The sequence below is a fragment of the Centruroides sculpturatus genome, unplaced genomic scaffold, assembly GCF_000671375.1.
Source record: "Centruroides sculpturatus isolate CEXI.00-Female unplaced genomic scaffold, Cexi_2.0 scaffold332, whole genome shotgun sequence".
In the NCBI taxonomy this organism is placed as follows: Eukaryota; Metazoa; Arthropoda; class Arachnida; order Scorpiones; family Buthidae; genus Centruroides; species Centruroides sculpturatus.
Genome location: NW_019384524.1, coordinates 87,135 through 107,782, shown reverse-complemented (window position 1 = coordinate 107,782; position 20,648 = coordinate 87,135). Strand labels below are relative to the sequence as shown.

The 20,648-nt window shown below is 30.5% G+C and overlaps 1 protein-coding gene across 2 annotated transcripts in view; it reads left to right on the top strand.

Annotated features, from left to right (window-relative positions):
• LOC111622823 (vacuolar protein sorting-associated protein 8 homolog) overlaps positions 1-20,648 on the top strand; it is a 77,377-nt gene that overhangs the window by 25,944 nt on the left and 30,785 nt on the right. For both annotated transcript variants that reach the window (XM_023365247.1, XM_023365246.1), the window contains exons 6-13: positions 3,490-3,580; positions 8,097-8,283; positions 9,703-9,925; positions 9,998-10,087; positions 13,766-13,860; positions 14,876-14,988; positions 19,953-20,026; positions 20,303-20,337. In XM_023365247.1, coding sequence (XP_023221015.1) covers positions 3,490-3,580; positions 8,097-8,283; positions 9,703-9,925; positions 9,998-10,087; positions 13,766-13,860; positions 14,876-14,988; positions 19,953-20,026; positions 20,303-20,337 — 908 coding nt within the window. The remainder of the gene's footprint in view (positions 1-3,489; positions 3,581-8,096; positions 8,284-9,702; positions 9,926-9,997; positions 10,088-13,765; positions 13,861-14,875; positions 14,989-19,952; positions 20,027-20,302; positions 20,338-20,648) is intronic.

The window sequence follows — 20,648 nt, the reverse complement described above, 5'->3', positions numbered from 1 at the left end:
TGGCTTACTGATTCATCACCTCTTAGTGCCTACAGGGTGGAAAGAGCATAAAAAAAGATTTAAATGAAATTGTTAAAAAATGTTTGCAATAAATTTCTAGGGTAAGTGAGAAATTAAGTAAGTTTTTTATTATAATTGTTATGTTGCGGCCTGCGTGTAATAGCTATCATGTGTATGTAGCCCCAGAGAAGAAAAGGTTGAGTATGGTGGTTTTAAAGTTAATCAGTGTAAAGCACTTATGGAAAGAAATAATATAATCACATCCAGAATTAATTCATTGCAAACAGTTCAAACTGTGGATTAAAGCCAGTCCTGTATATATTTAGGTGACTAAATGTGGGTAAATGAGCATCAAACTGTATCAATCCTGCCAAGACAGTGCAACTAATTTGAAAGTCCTGATTGGAAAAGGCAGATGATTGATAATTCTTTATGCTGGAAATGAAAATGGTTTTATTCTTAACACTCAGCTTGTTTTTGTTTCCAAAGGCAGTGACCCAGATTACCACAGAAATAGATGTAGATGTTTTTCTGAAATTGTTTTTAAGAATCAACTTATTCCCAACATCCCAGAAAAATCATGGACAATGCTCTATATCAATGTTTCTCAACCTCTAAGGAATCGTCGTCCCCCCTTCAATAAAACCGTTATGTAGTATCGTCCCCTTCACTTCAAAATTTAGATGCCGAGGGCCAAGGCTAATGCCAAATTTGTACTGCATTGAGTAGACTAGTGACTAGTATAATGTTATTTGTTTAATTATTGTACGATATAACGAATAAAATATCTAATTATTCTTAATATAATGTTTTACTACATCGCCCAGAAAATTGTTTTTGCCTCCTCAAAATATAAATTGTTACAAATTGCCCCCTCAACATGGAAAAACGACCACATGGGGGCAATATTGCCCCCGTTGAGAAACCCTTGCTCTATATTGTAGTTGTCAATTGGAGGTCATTCCAGTTGACAACTGTGACATGCGTCATTGCATGTTTTTGATTAATGTTGGACAACTCCATCCAGCAATAGTCAAAAACGAGAAATGATAGACTGACTAATTTGATATAGAATTTTATTGCCTGTACAGATCTGTGCTTTATAAAATAATTAAGATGCATAAGAATTCCAGGACATGCTATGAGATTGATGAAGAGACTGGATCCAGAGATAATAGTTATTCCCTTGTCTCCCTATCATTGCAAATTTAATCTCATTAAATTAACATGGACTCAATTAAAAGCATATGTCACTCAACGTAATGACATATGCAAATTGGCAGATGTAAAATGTTGATGGACAATGCTTTTGAATCAATAGCTAAAAAAAATTTGGATAGCAACAGTTCATCACATAGAAGTTATTGAATCTGCTGGTTGACTGGGATATAGGGAATCTGCTGGTTGACTGGACAGTGTTGTGGAACAACTTGTAATTAATACATCACCAAGCAACCTTCTGAAGTGAAGATGAAGATTCCATTTCATTGTCAGATTGATATCATAAAAACTAAAAGGTCCTTTTCAGGATGAAAAAATATTGGTAAAGAGCAGCCAAGTCAAACTTATATCTAAACTTACAATAAAACAGTTATTTTATATTGCTATATAAATAAATATAGAACATGTAATAGTTGTTAAGTGCATGATTCTTTACAGTTAATTCAGGCTATAAAAAATAAACACAGTTAATGGAAAAAATCATTCAATCATCTAGTGAAAGAGAATAAAATTTCATATACAGTATTGCCTGATAAACAAAGTGCTGACTTCATTAGGAAATGTGCTGATTCGTTTAACTGAAGCGATGTTACTCTTAAGTTGACTCTTTCCATAGACAGACTTTAGTGATTTTGAATTTTACAATGCATTTTCAAGGATAAAGATTTTCAAACTTATAGATAAGATTTTTAAACTTTGAAGTTTATATCTTTCAAAAATTCATTAATCAGGTTTTAAATTTTTATTATTTAAATATTCTCTCCTATTTACTTAGCTTGCCATAATTTATTTTGTTGTTAATCTTACTATCCAGATCTTAGTGTTAAAGAACATAAAAATAATGTAAAAAAAAAGGATTAGAAATTACATCATTAGAAAATATCCTTATTCTACATTCACACACAATCCACGACTCACTTTGATCTTGATTTACCCACAACCTTGATTGTAACTGTCGCCAGTCGAACATCAAACTGTTCATACAGGCAGTCTCTTGAGAAGAACATGGCTATTACACGCAGTGATAAAATTTACATAACTATGCGGTAACTCATGAACACCAACAAACAAAATGGAAGTTTTGGTTAGAAATAAATACTTTTTCTTGCCATATATCTAATAAGTCATTGTCTCTCTAAATATCTTTATTTTTATGTTCGTAGCCTGACATGTGTTCTGCAGCCATCTTGTATTTTCTCGCGTGTGTGGGATTGTGGGAACTCTGTTATGGCTGGATCTAGTTTCAAGAACTCTCTTGAGTCGATCGTGATTGAACCTCATTTCAGTCGAGATTGAAACGGTTGAGAGAGGTCGCACCTCGGCTCAGTCGCCAACCGTGACCACAATCTTGATTGAAATAATCAGTGTGAATCGGGTATTACAGAGAGAGATTGAAATGAAATTGGAATGAGCTAAATTAGAAAAGTTGAATGACAACAGTACAGAATATGCCAAACAGCTTTAGATATACCATATGATATCACTCTCAACACATTTCATGTTCTTGCTGACATTTAGCTCCTGTAATATTGAGTTCTTTTACCAGATTATATTAGTTTTTCTGTGAGGATACCACTCCTAACAGTGTAATTTCTGATTGTCTTTTCACAGTTATTTTATAGTCTTTAATTCTGCTGTCTAATGTTCTCATAATTTTTTGTATATAATATTCCTTTTATAATTTTTTTAACAAGCAGATGTTAGGTATACTACTGTCATTTTCTACTCTTCTCGTTTAACATCCTTGGATTGATGATAGAAAAAACCATTGGATTTCTTCAGAGACTATCTTACTCTTTTACAAAAGCTTAAGTATATTGATGAAATAAAATTTTTATTACACATATTTTCACTATAAACTATCATTACATATCTTTTGTAAGGTGTATACATATGGTTTCTAATTAGAAACAAAAGATAATTTGATCTTTTGGGACAAATGTATCAATAACCATTCTTTACAGTGATATTGTTCCAGAATTTGTTGTTGTTATATTTTTGACAGGGAAAAAATCTGATTCATTTGAACTTATCCTTGTACACACACTCAGACATGCAACACACATGCTCACACACATTTTCATATTATATATATAGCAGCTTTAGTCTGTATCAATTTTAACATATATTTAATCGTTTTCCTTGTTTAAAGTTTTATATCATTATAATTGGCATTATTATTTAAGCTTTCAGATATAAAAATGCAATTGTTAAGAAAATACTTGGTAAATAATTTTAAAATTAATAATAATTTTTTCTCAAATCTAGAGAATTGATGTTTTGCTGAAGCAAAAACTCTACGCTGAAGCTTTGGCACTGGCTTTATCTTTTTATGAGGAGAGAGCAAAAGCAGTGGCAGGTATTAAATTGTTAATCAAATTTAAAATATTAAAATAGATTTAAAGTAATTCTCATAATTTAACATTAGATATTTACTGTTTTAAGTAAGATGATGACTAAATATTTTGAATGCCATCTTGAGTATATTCCAAAATATTATTTGGAAATTAAATGTGATTATAGATATATCACTGAATTTCTGGCATTCTTTGTTCCAAAGCCTTGCCAGATTAAATTAATCATTTTGCCAAAACAACTGTCATCAAATCTATATACTGTATATATATAATTGAGATGGGTTAATAAAAATACAGTAATAATAATAATAAGATACAACACTCACAAATGACGCATGCAGAAAATGTCACATTATTCCAGAAACTATACAACACATCACTTCTGGTTGCAAGCTCTTGGCACAGACAGATTATTTACATAGACAGAATCAAGTAGCAAATATAATACACCAAGAGCTTGCAAACAAACACAAATTATTAGACATCCACAAATAATACTACAAATAACATTCCATAGACAGTATTGGAAAACAACAAAAACACAAAATGTACTATGACAGAGCTGTAATCACAGATAAAATAATTTACCACAACAGACCAGACATCACACTCATTGACAAACACAATAAAATCTCATACATTACAGACATATCTGTTCCAAACACACACAATGTACAAAACATATGCACTGAAAAAATTAGCAAGTACACTTATATAACAAACCAACTGGATAAATATACTACGAATAAAACACACCTTTAATAATCCAGCTAATAAAAATTAATAAGATAAAAACGTTTTCGATTGTTTCTTAATGATCTTCTTCAGTTACCATAACATAGAATAAATCGAACACAAAAAAGAACGTAAATACGAAATTAAAATATAAATAACAGAAAAGTAGCTGTGCTGATAAAATAAACGAAAAATATAAATTAAGCCGAAAAAATGTCCCTTTACAAAAATAAAGTCATTAATTCTTGTAAAAGGATCGCCATGCGGTAGGTAAAGAGTCCGCTTCCCTGTGGTTGATGCAAGTAGTTTTCCTGTGTGCCTTAAAGATCTCTAATTTTTCCAGATATTTCATTGTATGTAAATTTGTCGTAGGTTTAATTATTTAATTGATTGTGTAATGGTATAGAATTTCTATACCATTACACGATCAGAGTTTTAATTCAGATCTTGTCTACATGGGTGCAACATTGCGCAACTTGCAGCAGCATATCAAAGAGCATAAATATATGATTAATAAGAAACTTGATAACACCCTGCTATCGGTTTACGCAACACAACACGACATTCGAGTCCATTGGGATCGAGCGGAAATAATTAAACCTTATAGTGATGTAAGAGTTTATCACACTGAGTGACCTATCTAACACATTTTAAAAATTCTTTACTCCTTTACTGTACACATTTAAAAAATTTTTTTAAATGTGTTAGATTGGGCACTCAGTGTGATAAACTCTTACGTAAGATAACCTTTGTAAATATAAATCAAATACTATAATATAATACAGTAGAAAATTTAAAAGCACGAAATAAACTAACAATCTTAACTTTTGCTGCTGTTATTTTTTTCCCAAGCAATGTCTGGCTCTTCTGCTAGTATTATAATAATTCATCAACATATCTCTAACCCAGTAATTATAAACCTTCCATGTGTCTAAAGTATACTTTGGACTACCAGAAACTTAAATATTAAATGTAAATTATATTTGACATTGCCACTGACTCTCTCATTTCTCTTATAAGCCATAGCTAGGATTCAATTTAAGAAAAATAAACAGACTGTCACAATAATGCAGTATAATATTTTTACTATAACTCAAAAACTTTTAAATGGAACTTGTTGTGTTTTGCATTGGGCTTGACTGTGAAGCTGGGAATTGATAGATTTTTAAACTCCAAAGCCCTGGCATCTAGAAAACTGAGATTCTTGATATAGCGTTATTTGCTGATGGGACTAACCACATCTTTTCATATTGCATTTGCATTAGGATATTGGTCATACTAAAGGCTGAAATTGTTAAACTGGTTCATGTTGCTGAGGCCAGTTTCTGGATGAGTGGGAACTTCAACATGAAAATGACTTGCCAGAAGACAAGAATTGTTGTTTAAATCACTACTGGAGATATTTTTTCAAATTGAAGCAAAGTACAGGAATTGCAAAATGTGAATTTATCACTAAGGTCGTTAGAGCCTTATTAAGTCTTTCCCAGGGCAATGCTGATCAATCAAGGGTTCTCAATGTCCAAGAGGGTGTTAACAGAGGATGAAACATATGTGCAGAAAACATGTTGGATATTATGATGATTGTTAAAGATGCCATAAAGATTTATGATGACCAGCCATTTAACATTCCTATTTCAAGAAAACTCATTACAGTGGGTCAAAATGCTCACAAAGCCTACTGTAAACATTTACAAGAAGAAGAGAGAACTAAAATAGAGAAAATACAAAAGAAGATAAAAACGAATTAAAGAAGATGGAGGAACAACATAAGAAAATGATAGAACAAAAGACAAAAATTGATAATATGGAAACCATATTGAAGAAAAAGAAAAAAAAAACATGAAGCTGATAAGGACACAGAACAGGCTTTACTGATGGAAGAAACAGGTAAATTGCAGATAGCATTGTCTAAGGGAAATGCACTGAAAAAGTGTGTGGTCTGTGTGGCACATGTCATATTAGAACAAGTAAAGCAGCTACAGACAAGTGACACCATGAAAAAAAAAGCAATGGCTCTGGAAAAATCAGTCAATAAGAGAGAAGATGCAATGATGATAACATTTATTACTTTTATTGGCTTCTTAGAAAAAAAAGATGTGCTCACTGTATACTGTATATGATTATCCTATATATTGGTTATTTCTTCTCTGGCATATCAAAATGAAAACAAAACACTGAATTTAAATGTAGATTATTGTTAATTCAAAGTTCTGTTCATCACAGATATAAGGGACTATGGTTATTATTATGTTAAAGATATCTGGTTGCTGGGGCAGAAGAGAATACGTAAATAGTTTTTCAAGTATCAACTACTATGTTATATGAGTCATTCATAGGCCAAATCGATTAACTCCGTTTGTAAATCCTTAATATAATCGTTGTTATTTTTGCATTTTTTGCATAACTAATTTCATATATTGTTATATTAAAGCATAGCTTTAATGCAATGATATATAAAAATTGTTTCTATAAAAATTGTTATTCTACAATGTTTATTTAAATTTAAAGTTTAAAGGGACTTTTAAAAACTAATTTATATTATCAATTTTTATACTTTTTGTTTTGTGGAGTTAATTGATTTGGCAAGTGAGCGGCTTATATATTGATCATAAACTGGATTATTGTAAATACTTAGATAAACAACTTATCTTTTTCAGTTATCTTTGTAGCCATCGTTGGGATTGATTGTTTTTTAAATCATATTCTTTAAAGTTTAAAAAATTACGTTCTAAACAAGAATAATTTAAATACATAAAAACAGGTAAATTAAGAATACAAGTACATGTATGCAACACTGCCTTAAATATATAGAATAAAATAAAGTAACTAAATAAATAAAATAAAATAAAAATAATGTAAATAAATGCATAGATGAGATAATTGTTTTAGTCTTTGGTATCACTGTTCCTTTATTGAGAAGGTACTTCCAATCTGCTGATAAACAAGCAGCATCTTTGTTATTTATGCATGTATTCTTAACATTGTGCTTATATATGCATATTTTTTCAAGAGTTTTACCTTCTTGTTGATCCCCTATTGTTTTTAAAAGCTTAGCTTTGTTAACCATTCAGCAGTGACCGACAAATATCTGTCAAGGGCGATCATGTGGCCCTGGTAAACGACAGCTATATCTGAAAAAGAGTTTTACAGATATCGCCAAAAACTACCGCAAAAAAAAAATTCACATAAAAAAGAATTACATAACAGTAAAAAAAAAAGACTTTTCTTTACTAACATAACTGTTTACAAAATTTTTTTTTTTGAAATGGTAATGAGAAAAAATGTGTGGGAAAACATTTAAAAAATTTCCCACATTTATTCTCTACTACATAGCTATAGCACCATACCTGACTAACCCACTGCTGAAAAGTTAAAGTTTGGTATATTGTCTGGTACAGTGGCCATTATAGCTAAGGCAGTTTCCTTTATGCACGTCATATCTGTGCTCTTTAAGTCTTGTAGGGAGGTTTATGGATGTGTATTTTATGTACTTGCTTGTTTTGTTTTCCAGACCTAGATTAGCCGGTAGTTTGTATACTCCAGGGGCCATGTCAGGGTCTATTGAGTCTTTGTCATTATGTAACCAGCTATAAATAGTTTTGTGGTACTTAGCGCAACAAAACTATTTATAGCTTTTATTTATTTGCAATTTTTAATTCAAAATGGTCACGACCATATGTTTTATTCAAGTTTTCAGTTATCTAAAACAGTTTATCACACATTAGCTTGGATAATTGAGATTCTACCACAGATAAATGTAATTGTATTTTTTCAAATTTTCAGGACTCCTAGGCAAAAAGCATCAAAGACAAGAACAAGTGGCAAATAAAATTCTGGAAGTTCTCGGCATCTATGCAGATCAAATTATGACCCAGTTATGTCCCGAGCACGGAAAAATAGAACTGTTGATACAACATTATCAGATGCACGTTCCCCTCTGTGTACAATATTGCATTGCTATAAATCAAAGGTAATACATTATATGTTATTTATGTATGTCAAATGTGACTGTGTTTTCTTACTTCATGATTAAATTTAAAATTCTTAATATGAGAAAGAAATTGAAAAATATAAAATCAGTTTCAATTATAAATATAGAAACATAATAAACATAATTAAAAGGGTAATTTATTTTTGCATGAATAGATATAGGGGAGACTGTTCTGTGAGCAGACAGTTCCATCAATAGACAATTGGTGGAATTATAAAATATTCAATTTTTATTGAACATTTTATATTTATATAACTGATATAACTGAATGATATCAAATTATAAACTTCATTTCTGTACATAACCAATAATAATTTTTTTCAAAATTTAATGTGAAAGAGTATACATGTTTTATACATAAAGACAAAAAAATGCTTTACAGTAATAGTTTCCAAACTTTTTTGGACTTGTGGCATACAATAATTGTGCAAAGGTTAAATCACACTTCATTATTAAATATTATGGGACTGGTTAGTGGATCCATTGCAGTCAATTTGTTGACCGGTCCTTAATATTTAGTCATTTATTGTTATTTTTTGGTCTACACGTTGTCAATCGGAGTTACTTTTGGTTGAAGTCAAAGTATCAAAATTTTGTTTGTGCTAATATTAATGCTTTTTGTCATGCAGGCAAGGACTACTTTGTTTTCAGTATTTCATCACATTTTATTGTTAGATTCAAAATCTTGTCAATCACCACAATATACTGAACGAAAGTACTAAGATACACACAAAACACCAAAAACCAGCAAAATGCATTCCACTTTTTTGAAGATGACCATTCAAAATGGTGGAAAGATTTGTTTTTACTTTATATTTCTTGTTCATTGCCGGGTTTTTTCTGATTTGTGTCACGATCTCTCTTATTTTCATAATTTTGTCTAATGCATTGGTTAATGTGTGAAATTGCAGTGAAAAATAACCATTTTCATGTTTAAAAATATGAAAATGTTAGTAACTGGAAATATGGAAATGTTATTAAAGTGGTTCACTTGTCTGTAATAAAAATTTTATGAAATTTCTTTGCAGATTAATTTTCTTTATTTTGTATTTTTGATTATTATATCCTAAAATATTCAATAGAACTTTAATGATTTATTATATATACATATAATGCATTGTAATGAATTATCATAAGTACTTCTCAGATATGTTATGTTTTGATAATAATCTACTGCTGTTATTTTTACACTATTAAACTCATTTTGTCAATATGTATCTCTTCTGTCATCGACTTGTTTTATTATTGATATTTGCTGTCATAAATGTTTAGTATTGTAATTTTTCAATGTGTTGTCTTTGTGAAAATTTTTCATTGTTTTATAATTTGTTTCTTTGAATATTGTTCCAAATTAAATTCCATTAAATTAATGTGATATTAAAATGGCTATAATTTTAGAGAATTTCTCTTTGGAAAAATATTCGAAAGACTTAGCATCGATCCCGCCTGTCGGGGCATTTTCTTAGAGAGTCTAGAATCGTACATTCTCGACGAAGTGATAACGTATCTTCCTCCGACCATTGCGAAAGAATTCGTCAATCATTATTCGGATAAACAACAGTTTAATTCGTTGGAGGCCTGCCTCGTGCATCTCGATATACTCTCTTTTGACATTCACCAGGTAACTATACGGTATTTTACTTTTTAAAACTATATATTTTTAAAACAAAATGTTTTTTACTCAAATTAAAAGGTGATGAAGTTGTGCTGGGCACACGGTTTGTACGATGGCATCCTTTACATATATAATAAAGGAATGGAAGATTATATCACGCCTTTAGAAGTAAGTAATTGTTTTTTTAAAAGCTTTGAAATTAATAAATTTGTATTGTTAATTAAGTAAACTTTTCACTACTTGATTACTGGAATCCTGTAATTGACCCTTTCAAAACGTTTTTGTTTCCAGTAAGTTACGATGTCTATTTGAGTGAACAAACATTTTAGAATCTCCACAGAGTTCTGCTTCAGGTTCAATGGTGTTAAAACTTTGGAATGCACGGAATTCGAATACCAGATAATTCAAAAGTTTGAATTTCTGATATGCTATATTTAGTTCACAGTCCTCAAATTAGATAAGGGTAAGAACACCACAGCACTGGCAACATATGCATCGGACCCAGATATATATGCAGTTCTCATGAGGAAATCATTCCAAACTGATCACATAAGGGCATTGGAAAAACTAGAGATTTACAAGGCTGACAGAATGGGGAACTGCGTAAACTATAAGGACAATGACACAATATTGTATGCATATGAGAATGATCCCCAACAATAATGTCATTTTATACATATAATATCTGTTCAAAGCAATAATTTGAGGTCTGATATGAGGTCACTGTCATAATGAAATTGAAAGTGTGTGAAAAAGTAACAATGAGGAATTACCATCATCTCCGAAAAAAAAAATCCTCTGTGTTGGGGCACAAGTAATCCATTCAAACTTTTTAATTCAAGATGATCTAAACAATTCATGTCTTGGGGTTAAGTAAAATAAAGATTGAACTGCTGGGTTATAGGAATAAAATTTTCTCCACCCAAGTACAAAATTACTGAATTAAGGTGTAGAGCAGGGGTGTCCAACCCGCGGGCCGCATGCGGCCCAAGGCAAGTTCCAATGCGGCCCAATAAAGGTTTAAACAAAACCGACAAATGTTTTAATTTTATTATTATTTATTTATTTCAACGGCATAAACTCAGAAAAGACGTTTCACAAAGCCATAAACCTTTATTTATATTTCAGTTTTGAGTGTAAATGAAATATTTTCATGTACTTGAAGATGTGTGAATGAGAAAGGATTACTAAATAAAGCTGGAGTTGTGACTCAAAGGATTATAGACCCAAATTTGGTGAAAGGAGAGAAAGGACAAAAGATAAAAAGTTGTCAGAAAGGTTAAATAGTTCTTCTGTTAGGCAAATATTGAGTCTTAATTTTCCAACCTTTCTCACTTCTTTATCTTTTGTCCTTTCTCTTCTTTTTCCGAATTTGGCTCTATAATCCTTTGAGTCAAAACTCCAGCTTTATTTAGTATTCCTTCCAGCGTTGCAAGATTTGGCTACATTGCGCCAAATGTGGCTACTTTTTTAGTTTAACGTAAAAAAATATCATTTGGCGCTTTGGCTACTTTTGGGGCTACATATCATTTATAAATATATTAGTTGAATAAAAATGCACTTTAAAATGGTGTTTCGTCGCTTTTTATTAATCAGAGACTCAAATAAACCAAATATTTGCGTTTTATCAAATAAATGAATTTATCTATTTGTAAGTAAAAATTGATAGTGTCTGTAAAAGTAATTTTTTAAAATATCCTGTTTCGTGATAAAGTTTTAATACTTATTATTATAATCTAGACATGTTAATCCTTAAATATACTTGTATATTCGGCCACAAGTATATATTATATATACTTGTGGCCCAAAACTCCTTGACTTCTTCCAATGCGGCCCAGAGAAACAAAAAGGTTGGATACCCCTGGTGTAGAGGAAAAGATTTTGTTACATATTTTGCAACTGATAACACACTGACTTTTTGCAGTAACATCGGTGGATTAAAAGCTCTGGACTTCAGATAAGATTTACAGAACTGAAGAAGTGGTATGAAAGAAAGTGGATGCCTTCTGTATTAACTCTTTATTGTTGGAATATTATTAGAGACAAGAAAGAGTCACACAAAATAAAATAATTTTGTTTATATGCCAGATTTTTTAAATTTTTTTGTACAATAATTGTTTATTTTATGAATATTATCACATCTCTCATTTATAAATTTTTATTATTATATTGTAGGAATAAATACATTTGTGCTGAGTACATATAGTATGAAGTAGGAATATAGTAAGACTAAGTTATTTCATTAGTACACTTAATATAAACCTAGGAAAACCTTAAAATTCCAATTACTCATAAACTATCCCTGACAGAAAATCTACACACAGATTAGAAATTAGTGAAAAAATTGTAATATGTGACATAAGTTTTTTTCAGAAAAATATTTAAAAATTTTTATAGAAGAGTGTTATTTATTATAGTAAATTAATTATAAAATCTATAGATAATGATGAATATATAGTATTGGGTTGGTTAAAAAGTTTGGTCAGTTTTTAAATCAAAATAAAAGACATATTTTTCATTTTCACCAGTAACTTTAGTTTACCATGTATTAGCCATTTGTTCTACTACCTTTTGCTATTTTTATCAGGCAACTTCATAATTTCTTCATTCCAATACTTTTTAACTTTTTGAGCAAAGAACTGTTAGGGTGCCTTTTATGGGCTTCTGGGGAGTTGAAATTTTTTCATTAAGAAATTTTTGCAAAAAGTAAAATAAATGAAAATCCAAAGGTGCAACATTTGGCAACTATGGCGGACGAATCGGAATTTCTGGCTAAGCCGTAACAGTTTTTGCTTGGTTGTCAAAAAACGCACAATCTTACGTTATCTTGATGGAAGATCGTGTATTTTCTACGGACTAATTTGAAATGCTTTTTGCCGAGTGCTGCTTTCAGTTATTGTAATCGGGAGTGCTACTTGTCGTAATTAATCATTTGGCTTTCCGGAAGAAGTGCATAATAGAGGGCTTTCCACGATATATACATCACCACCTTCTTTGCACGAAGACTGGCCATTGGTAATGGTTTATTTTGCTTGCTTGCCGATCTCTTCCATTCCACATTATTGTAAAGCGGATGTCCATCAAATTGTGACATCCACTTCTCATTGCCCGTCACGATTTGTTTTAAAAACGGAACATTTTTGTTTTGCTTAAGTAGAGAATTGCACATGGAAGTAGCCAAGAAGGTTTATTCACTTACTTGGAACTTAAACATCAAAGTGATTAACATAATGAAGTTGGTGCAAACGATATTTAGAGCTTGATTTGGATATTTTAAGTATGTTGGCTATCTCCCATGCAATATATCATTGATTGTTCTGAATTACTGTCTCGATTTGATCGGTATCAACTTCAACTGATCTACCCGACCGTGGAGCACCATCTGGCTAGAAACCTCTGGCAGAAAACTTTGCAAACCAGTTTTTACGTGTTTGATCAGTTACGGCTCCTCACACACTGCACAAATTGTTTTTGCATTTTAGTTGCATTTTTTCCTTTCTTGAAACAATAAAGCATATGCCAAAAATGTTTTGTTTTCTTCCTTCTTCAATATTAAATAGCTACACAGAAATTCACCAGCTTTGGTAAGGTTTTTTTCTTAATGCATGCTGATACGACAGTTGTCACAATATTATCTAACAAAATTGTTTTGAATGAAGTTACAGATAAGAAAGTGCTGCTACAGCCATCTTACAGAAAAAAACTGAAAAAACATTTTAGCCAGTCCAATTTTTAAACTTTTTGTTATAGATTTTTCCTTTCTTCTGTTTTCTAATCTAAAACACGAATTGGCTCCATATTAAATGTTTTAAATGATATTAAATGTTGAGATTTTTTGAAATACAGGATCTGCTCGAAATTCTTCGTCGGGCCGTATCCAGTGGAAAACAACTGACGGATGCGCAAATTATTCTCGGAAATAAACTTCTGGTCTACATTAGGTTAGTATCATTAAAATGACAATAAAAATAATTTGAAAATTACAAAAGAAATTCATTTGGCTAAGAAAAATAAATATTTTTAAAATGTAAACAACGATAAGGTATTTGTTGTTCTGGCACATATAATGATAATAACAACAACAACAACAATAATAATATCTATATATCAATATATTATATCATCATTTTTAAATTGTATGTGACAGTCTCTATAAACTGAAGTTCATCTATGTTAAAGTACGTTTTTAAGGAGTTCATAGATTGTTTTTTTATTATTTTTGAATTAAATGATTTTTGGGATATTATCTATCATCATCAGATTTCTCTGTTACACAGATTGGAACAAGAATTTCAGAACAAGTTTTTTGAATTGTTAGAATTGAAGAATTATTTAATTCTGGAATAAAAAAAATCTGTTGGATTTCTTAAAAACTTGTATTAGCTTTAACAGACTTCAGTTTATAACACGGTCGATAGTTTATAATGTGCCGACTGACAGATTGAAAGAACATGAAGTGGCAGTTCTATGGGAAAATGTGCAGTCTCTGCATATCGAACGCTATAAAATGAGTAATTGTAAAATTGATAGAAATAACATAAAAATATTATTTAAAGGAAAAGATCTTTTATGCAAGAAAATTTAAAGAACTTGTATCAATAGTTAATGATAAAAAGTTGATCAATTTAAATACTGGCCTGGATGCCAAAGTAATTTTGATGTAATCAACTATAAAAATTGTAATGTGAATGGAGTTGGATGATTTTATGAAGTTAGATGAACTTGATGTATCAAGTTGCTTAAGTTTTGTAAATTTGGCCCTTGTAAAATGTGTAAGTTTGTAGTTTTTTAATTTTTATGGGTTGTAAAAATTTTATTTATAAAAAAATTAATATTTTAGTTACTTTAATGTAGCTGTTTATTTATGTAGTTTTTAATTCTCTGAAATCTTAGAACTAATCTTTGTGTCTGTGTTTAAGATATGGCTTTATCTTTAATAGTTTTATCTTCTAATAGTTGCTGTTTGGCGGGAAGATCTTATCCCAAGGGTGACATTCCGCAAGAGAAGGCCAAATCTGTGAAAACCGAAGTTTTCGAATGCGTCGTCTCTCTACACAGTAACAAACACGGTACGCTTGTTTGTATTTTTGAAAACTAATTATAGAAAGTGAAGAAGAAAATAAACAAATTTGAATTATGATGCCACATGTCAGGTGTTTACATTGTCGTTCGTTCTTTAAATGCAAAATCAAATCTTTCACAGACTGGACGAAAACACTACTAATGTACAGTATTATTTTTGTGTATCTTAATCAATAATTGGAATTTTTATTGTTAATTGATGACTAATCAATTCATTGTACAACATGTACAGATTATCAGTAGATTATCAAATTGTGAAAGGAGTAAGAATAACATCGTCCATAGTGTATAATTATTGTAACAATCAAATGCATCGCAACAACAGTTTATGATATAATCATTGTATATTCATCCATCAAATTGTCATTGTTGAAAAACAGCATGTATTGTTGTTTGCAATTAAACATACAATCTTAAGAAACAATGATAACTATAAGAATAGTTTTTATATCGTAACTTGATACGTTTGTTGAAGGATTGTGAAACTAACCTTTAATGTCTGTTACATATTTTTCAAATGATTTTTTCAGGTAACTTAATTATCTATAATTGGGTTCCAAACATAAAAAGGAACTATCAAATTCTAGAATGTTAGTGGTGGATTCATAAAATCATTTAAATTTACAAACATACTTTCTATTTGAGTATGTTTAAAAAACTGTAACATTCCAAATTTAAGTTAATTAAATTAGCTGCAAACATTTGTTGATTTGAAAAATATATGATTGTTAAAGGTTTAGTTTTGTACATTTATTTCATCTAGTTATTGCTTATATTAGTTCAAACCTTGTTTGGTCACTTAATTATTAGTTAGACTCTGGTTTTGTTACTTTTATCATTTTAAAAAACTTCCTTAAAAAATTGAAATTTGAAAATGGTCTACAATTAAATCTATGTTATTAGTCTTGTAACAAAACATATATCAATCAAAGAGTACATTGAGAGAATCATTGTTTAAGTCTGTATTTTCATATTAATACATTTGGTTACTATAGTGAAATAAAGTTATTATTTAAGTGGCTATTGCAAAAGCAAAGATCTTTAGAAGAGGCTTATAAAGTTTTCGAAAGGAAAGATGGAGAAAGGTAGTTGATGAGAATTGCCAATGCAAGAGATAAGGCATCAAAAGATTTTATCTCTATTAAACTGATTAAAGATGATAAAGGAGAGGCATTACGAGATTACAAAAGTGTCAAAGATGAAAAGTATATTTTAGGAATTTATTGAATAAAGAAAACCCCAGAACTTTATACGAAAATGGAGAGGCAAATGAAAGAGTAGCGCAAGATATTAGCAGAGAAGTGGAAAGTGTTCTTAGGAAAATGAAGGTGGGGAAAGCAGTAGGCACTGATTGGATTCCAATTGAGGCTTGGAGAGGTTTGGGTAAGGAGGGGATTGATATCCTCTGGGATCTTATGAAGAAACTCTGGCAGCAGGAGAATATCCCAGACTAATGGAGGAAGAGCATTCTGGTGCCGATCTTCAAAGGTAAAGGGGATGTACAGAATTGCAGAAATTACAGAGGTATAACGTTATTGTCCCATACTATGAAGATTTGGGAGAAAATTGTAGAAAGAAGGATTAAGCAGGAATCTGAGATTGGAGAGAAACAGTTTGGCTTTTTGCCTGGAAGGAGTACGAATGATGCTATCTTTGCTCTAAAACAGCTGATGGAAAGGCACAGACAGGGAAATGCAGGAAGATTTGCACATGGTGTTCATACATCTAGAAAAGGCATAACCAAGGCAAGAGATAAGGAGATGTCTGAGGGAAAAGAATGTTCCAGAGAAATATGTTAGGCTTGTCAAGGAAATGTACAAGGGAGCAGAGGAACAGTGTGGGCACTACAGAAGGGTTCTTCGCTAATGTTGGTTTACATTGGCCCTTAGCCCTTATTTGTTTGACCTGATAATGGACGTGGTGGTGTGTGACGTGAAGTGTGAGGCTCCATGGAGTATGCTGTTTGCAGATGATATTGCGCTGTGTGAACTTCCCAAACCCAGGCTGAGAAGAAACTGGAAGATTGGAGGAAGGTTTTGGAAGAAAGGGGCATGAAGATTAGCAGAACTAAAACAGCTTATATCACTCTGAATGGTAGAGACGAGTGTAATATTAAAATCCAAAATGTACCACTCCCTATGGTTCCAAGTTTTAAATATCTTGGGACATTTGTGGGGATGGGAGGAGGATTAAATTCGGAGGTGCAGCATAGAATTCAATGTGGCTGGATGAACTGGAGGAAGCTGAGCGGTGTGTTATGCAACAAGAAAGTTAGCTGCAATCTGAAAGGAAAATTGTATAAATCAGTTGTTAGATCTGCAATGTTATATGGAGTGGAGACACAAGCGATAATGAGCCCAAGAAAGAAAGCCAGAGATGGCAGAGATGAGAATGTTGAGATGGATGTGTGGAGTGTCAAGGAAGGATTGAATAAGAAATGATTTTATTAGAGATTTTGTTAAGATGGGTGGGCCCCTTGAACAAAAAGATGCAAGAATGTAGGTTGAAGTGGTTTGGCCACATAGAGCGAAGTAGTGACAATTATGTTGGAAATATGATTGGAAAGCTGGTAGTAAGAGGAAAGGAAGAAGATCAAAGATGCATTGGAAAGATAAGATAGAAGAAGACTTGAACCAGAGGGGACTTAAGAGAGAAGAAGCCCTTGATAGGGAGAAATGGAAAAAACGTATTAGAGAAGGAAATGCCGACCCCATATAAACGTGGGAAAAGGCGAAGAAGTGAAATAAAGTTATTAATTTTGTAGTATATAAAATGAAATTTTTTATAACTATAATCAAATGATATAAATAACATTAGCCTCTTTTTATATATCATAGATTGGGTGCACATTGCATTTGTTCTGGGTTTATTGAAATCTATGCATATCATTACATTTAATACAGTTGTGCTAAAAACTCATTTTTTAACTAAAATAGTTATCTAATATATATTTTATTTTACATATACATTAATCTTCATTCAGTTATGATGGTTCCTTATAGTATAATGAATTTTCATTCTTGCTGCAATTAACAATTTGTATAAAGTACCAGTCTCGATGCATTTTTGATTATTTTGCAGTTCTGTTATTACTCAAAAGTTAAGATAAAGTTTAATTTTTATTTGGTTTGCTATTTATATTTCAATTCTTAATCTGGCAAGTATCCAAGGAAATGTAGATGAATGCTCCATTGGATAACAGTACGAAATGCAGGAAATTTAAATCACTTCAAAGATAAATTTTTATTTTTTGTCTTTTATTAAGGGAGAAAAGAGTTTTCTCTTAATGTGCCAGAAAAGCCACCTTTCTTTTATAAATAAATATTTTCCGAAAATAAATTTTCTGTAACATTTATATAAAATTTAAATGTTATAGCAACTCTGCATATATTTTGATAATACTGCATTATTTTTTTCAGCAACTGAAGAAATTCTAGCAAGTAACATCAATTCAGAAACTTTATCTGTCAGCATATCGAGTGCCAGCAAAGCGTAGTGGCAACCTAGGAATTGCCAGAGTCTGTGCTCGACTCTTTTTGATGGTATTCGGCATGCATGCTGCTTGTGTAGCATAGTGCATGACAACGATAGTTATGTTTTTTGTTTCATTATTATGTTTTGAACTGGAGACAGGATATTACGCTATTTCTTTGCAACCGTAACGGAAATATGTAGTATCTTATTGGTATTTTGAAAATTATTTCATGAGAATTGTACATAGGGATGTTGGTTTTAGTACATGACACGATAGTTATGGGCAGTTCACTTTCAACAGTGTTCTGTCAAATATCTCTGCACTTTAGGTAAACCGTTAGTAATTATTTATTTATCATTGATGCGCATGCTAACTATTTAGTATGTCTCGATGCCTGCATCGGGCCTTTCAACTTGTCTATATATATAATTTTAAAAAGCTTCGAGGAGACGCCCGATCAATGTCGTTCTTGGCAGATTAGCATATTTTAAAATGTCCAGTACGTGTAGTTGATTGAATTTAAATTTAATATCAAAATCAAAAAGACAATGAGAATTGTGTTGTATGTATATAAATGGAAAACATTATTCTTACAATTAAATTGATCAAACTGTCTTTTAAATTACTACATGCATCAATGATATCAAACAATGAATCTTACAACTTTAGTATTAGAATAAATTTAAGATATTTTGCCAAAATTGAAACATTTGGACATTAAATCTGTTTCAGATATATTCAAAGTTTAAATAAATATCAAACAAAACCATTCACAAAAGATACAATAAAAATATAATGAAAAGTTAATGTTTTGAAACTTAGAAATAATTAAATAATTGGAATTTTATTACATTATTTTAATGCAGAAAAATTTACAGAAACAAAAATTGTTCATTTTTTGCATAATTTCAAATTTATGGCAGGTATAATGTTGGGTATTAAGAGAATTATAAATTAAATGTAAAAAAATTCAGAAGTGACAGAATTGTCTGAAGATAGATCAAGAGGTCCAAAAGTACTAAGAAAGTGTATTGTATTGTTGATAACTTTGCTGCATAATTTGTAGCAAACCATTCGCTACAAATTACTTAAACGGTTTTGGAACAAAACTCTTGGAGTTGTCAAAAAGGACATTTGAGTTTGAAATAATTTGTAAAATTATTTTTGAGTAATTTGTAGCGAATAGTCAATTTTTATAATGCAAAAGTAATAAGAATAATAAAGTTTACTTAAAATTGAATTTTTCAATAGAATCAATTAAATCTATCATTTTATACAGATTGGGATGACTTAAATATATTTGTAATTTGAAGTAAGAATTTGTTGTCGGCGTGTGGATTATAAAGGACGGTCGAAAAATATTATTGTCGAATATATAGCCTTACTATCGTGTACCACATAGAATTTTTAATAGTTATACACTAGTTATGAAATATTTTTAACATAAAGTTAATTTTCACTTTGTTTAATTTTTAGATGATGCGGTCTATCCTTATTTAAAAACTTTACTTCATTTTGATACAAGAGAATTTCTCAATGTTTTGGCTTTGGTGAGTACTTCACAATTGAAAATTTTATAGTTAATAAATATCAAAGTTTTTTTAATGATAAAGAATATACATAAACTCAAAATTAGAACAAAAATTATATTTATAAGAATATAGAGTAGTTTAATAATATAAATTTTATAATTGCTTAAAAAGTACCTATATCTCTGTTGAAATTAATTAGTAGTAATGAAATCTTCATTAATCAGTTCTGATATTTTTAATAAAGTTATATTGAATTACAATTAGCATATTAAATCACAGTTTACTTTTTTACAGGCATTTGAGGAAGAAGAATTCATCTCCTGCGAAAGGTATTTTTTGTTTTAATTTGCATTTATACCAAGTAGATAATATGCACATGGTATTGTTCGTACTGTTTTAATTTGAAAAAATAAACACGTAAATTAGGAAAAGTTAGAAAAACACAGAAAAATAGATGAGTGGAAGTTGACACGTATTTATTTATAAAAACAGTAGGTAAAAATAGTTGAAGGAATTTATAGAGAAAAGTGATGACATTCTTTGTCCAAAATAGAAATAATGTGTACATAGAGATGATCTTTCTACACACTTCCTGTGTATACACGTATGCAGAAAGAAAATAACAAACTTTTATATCATG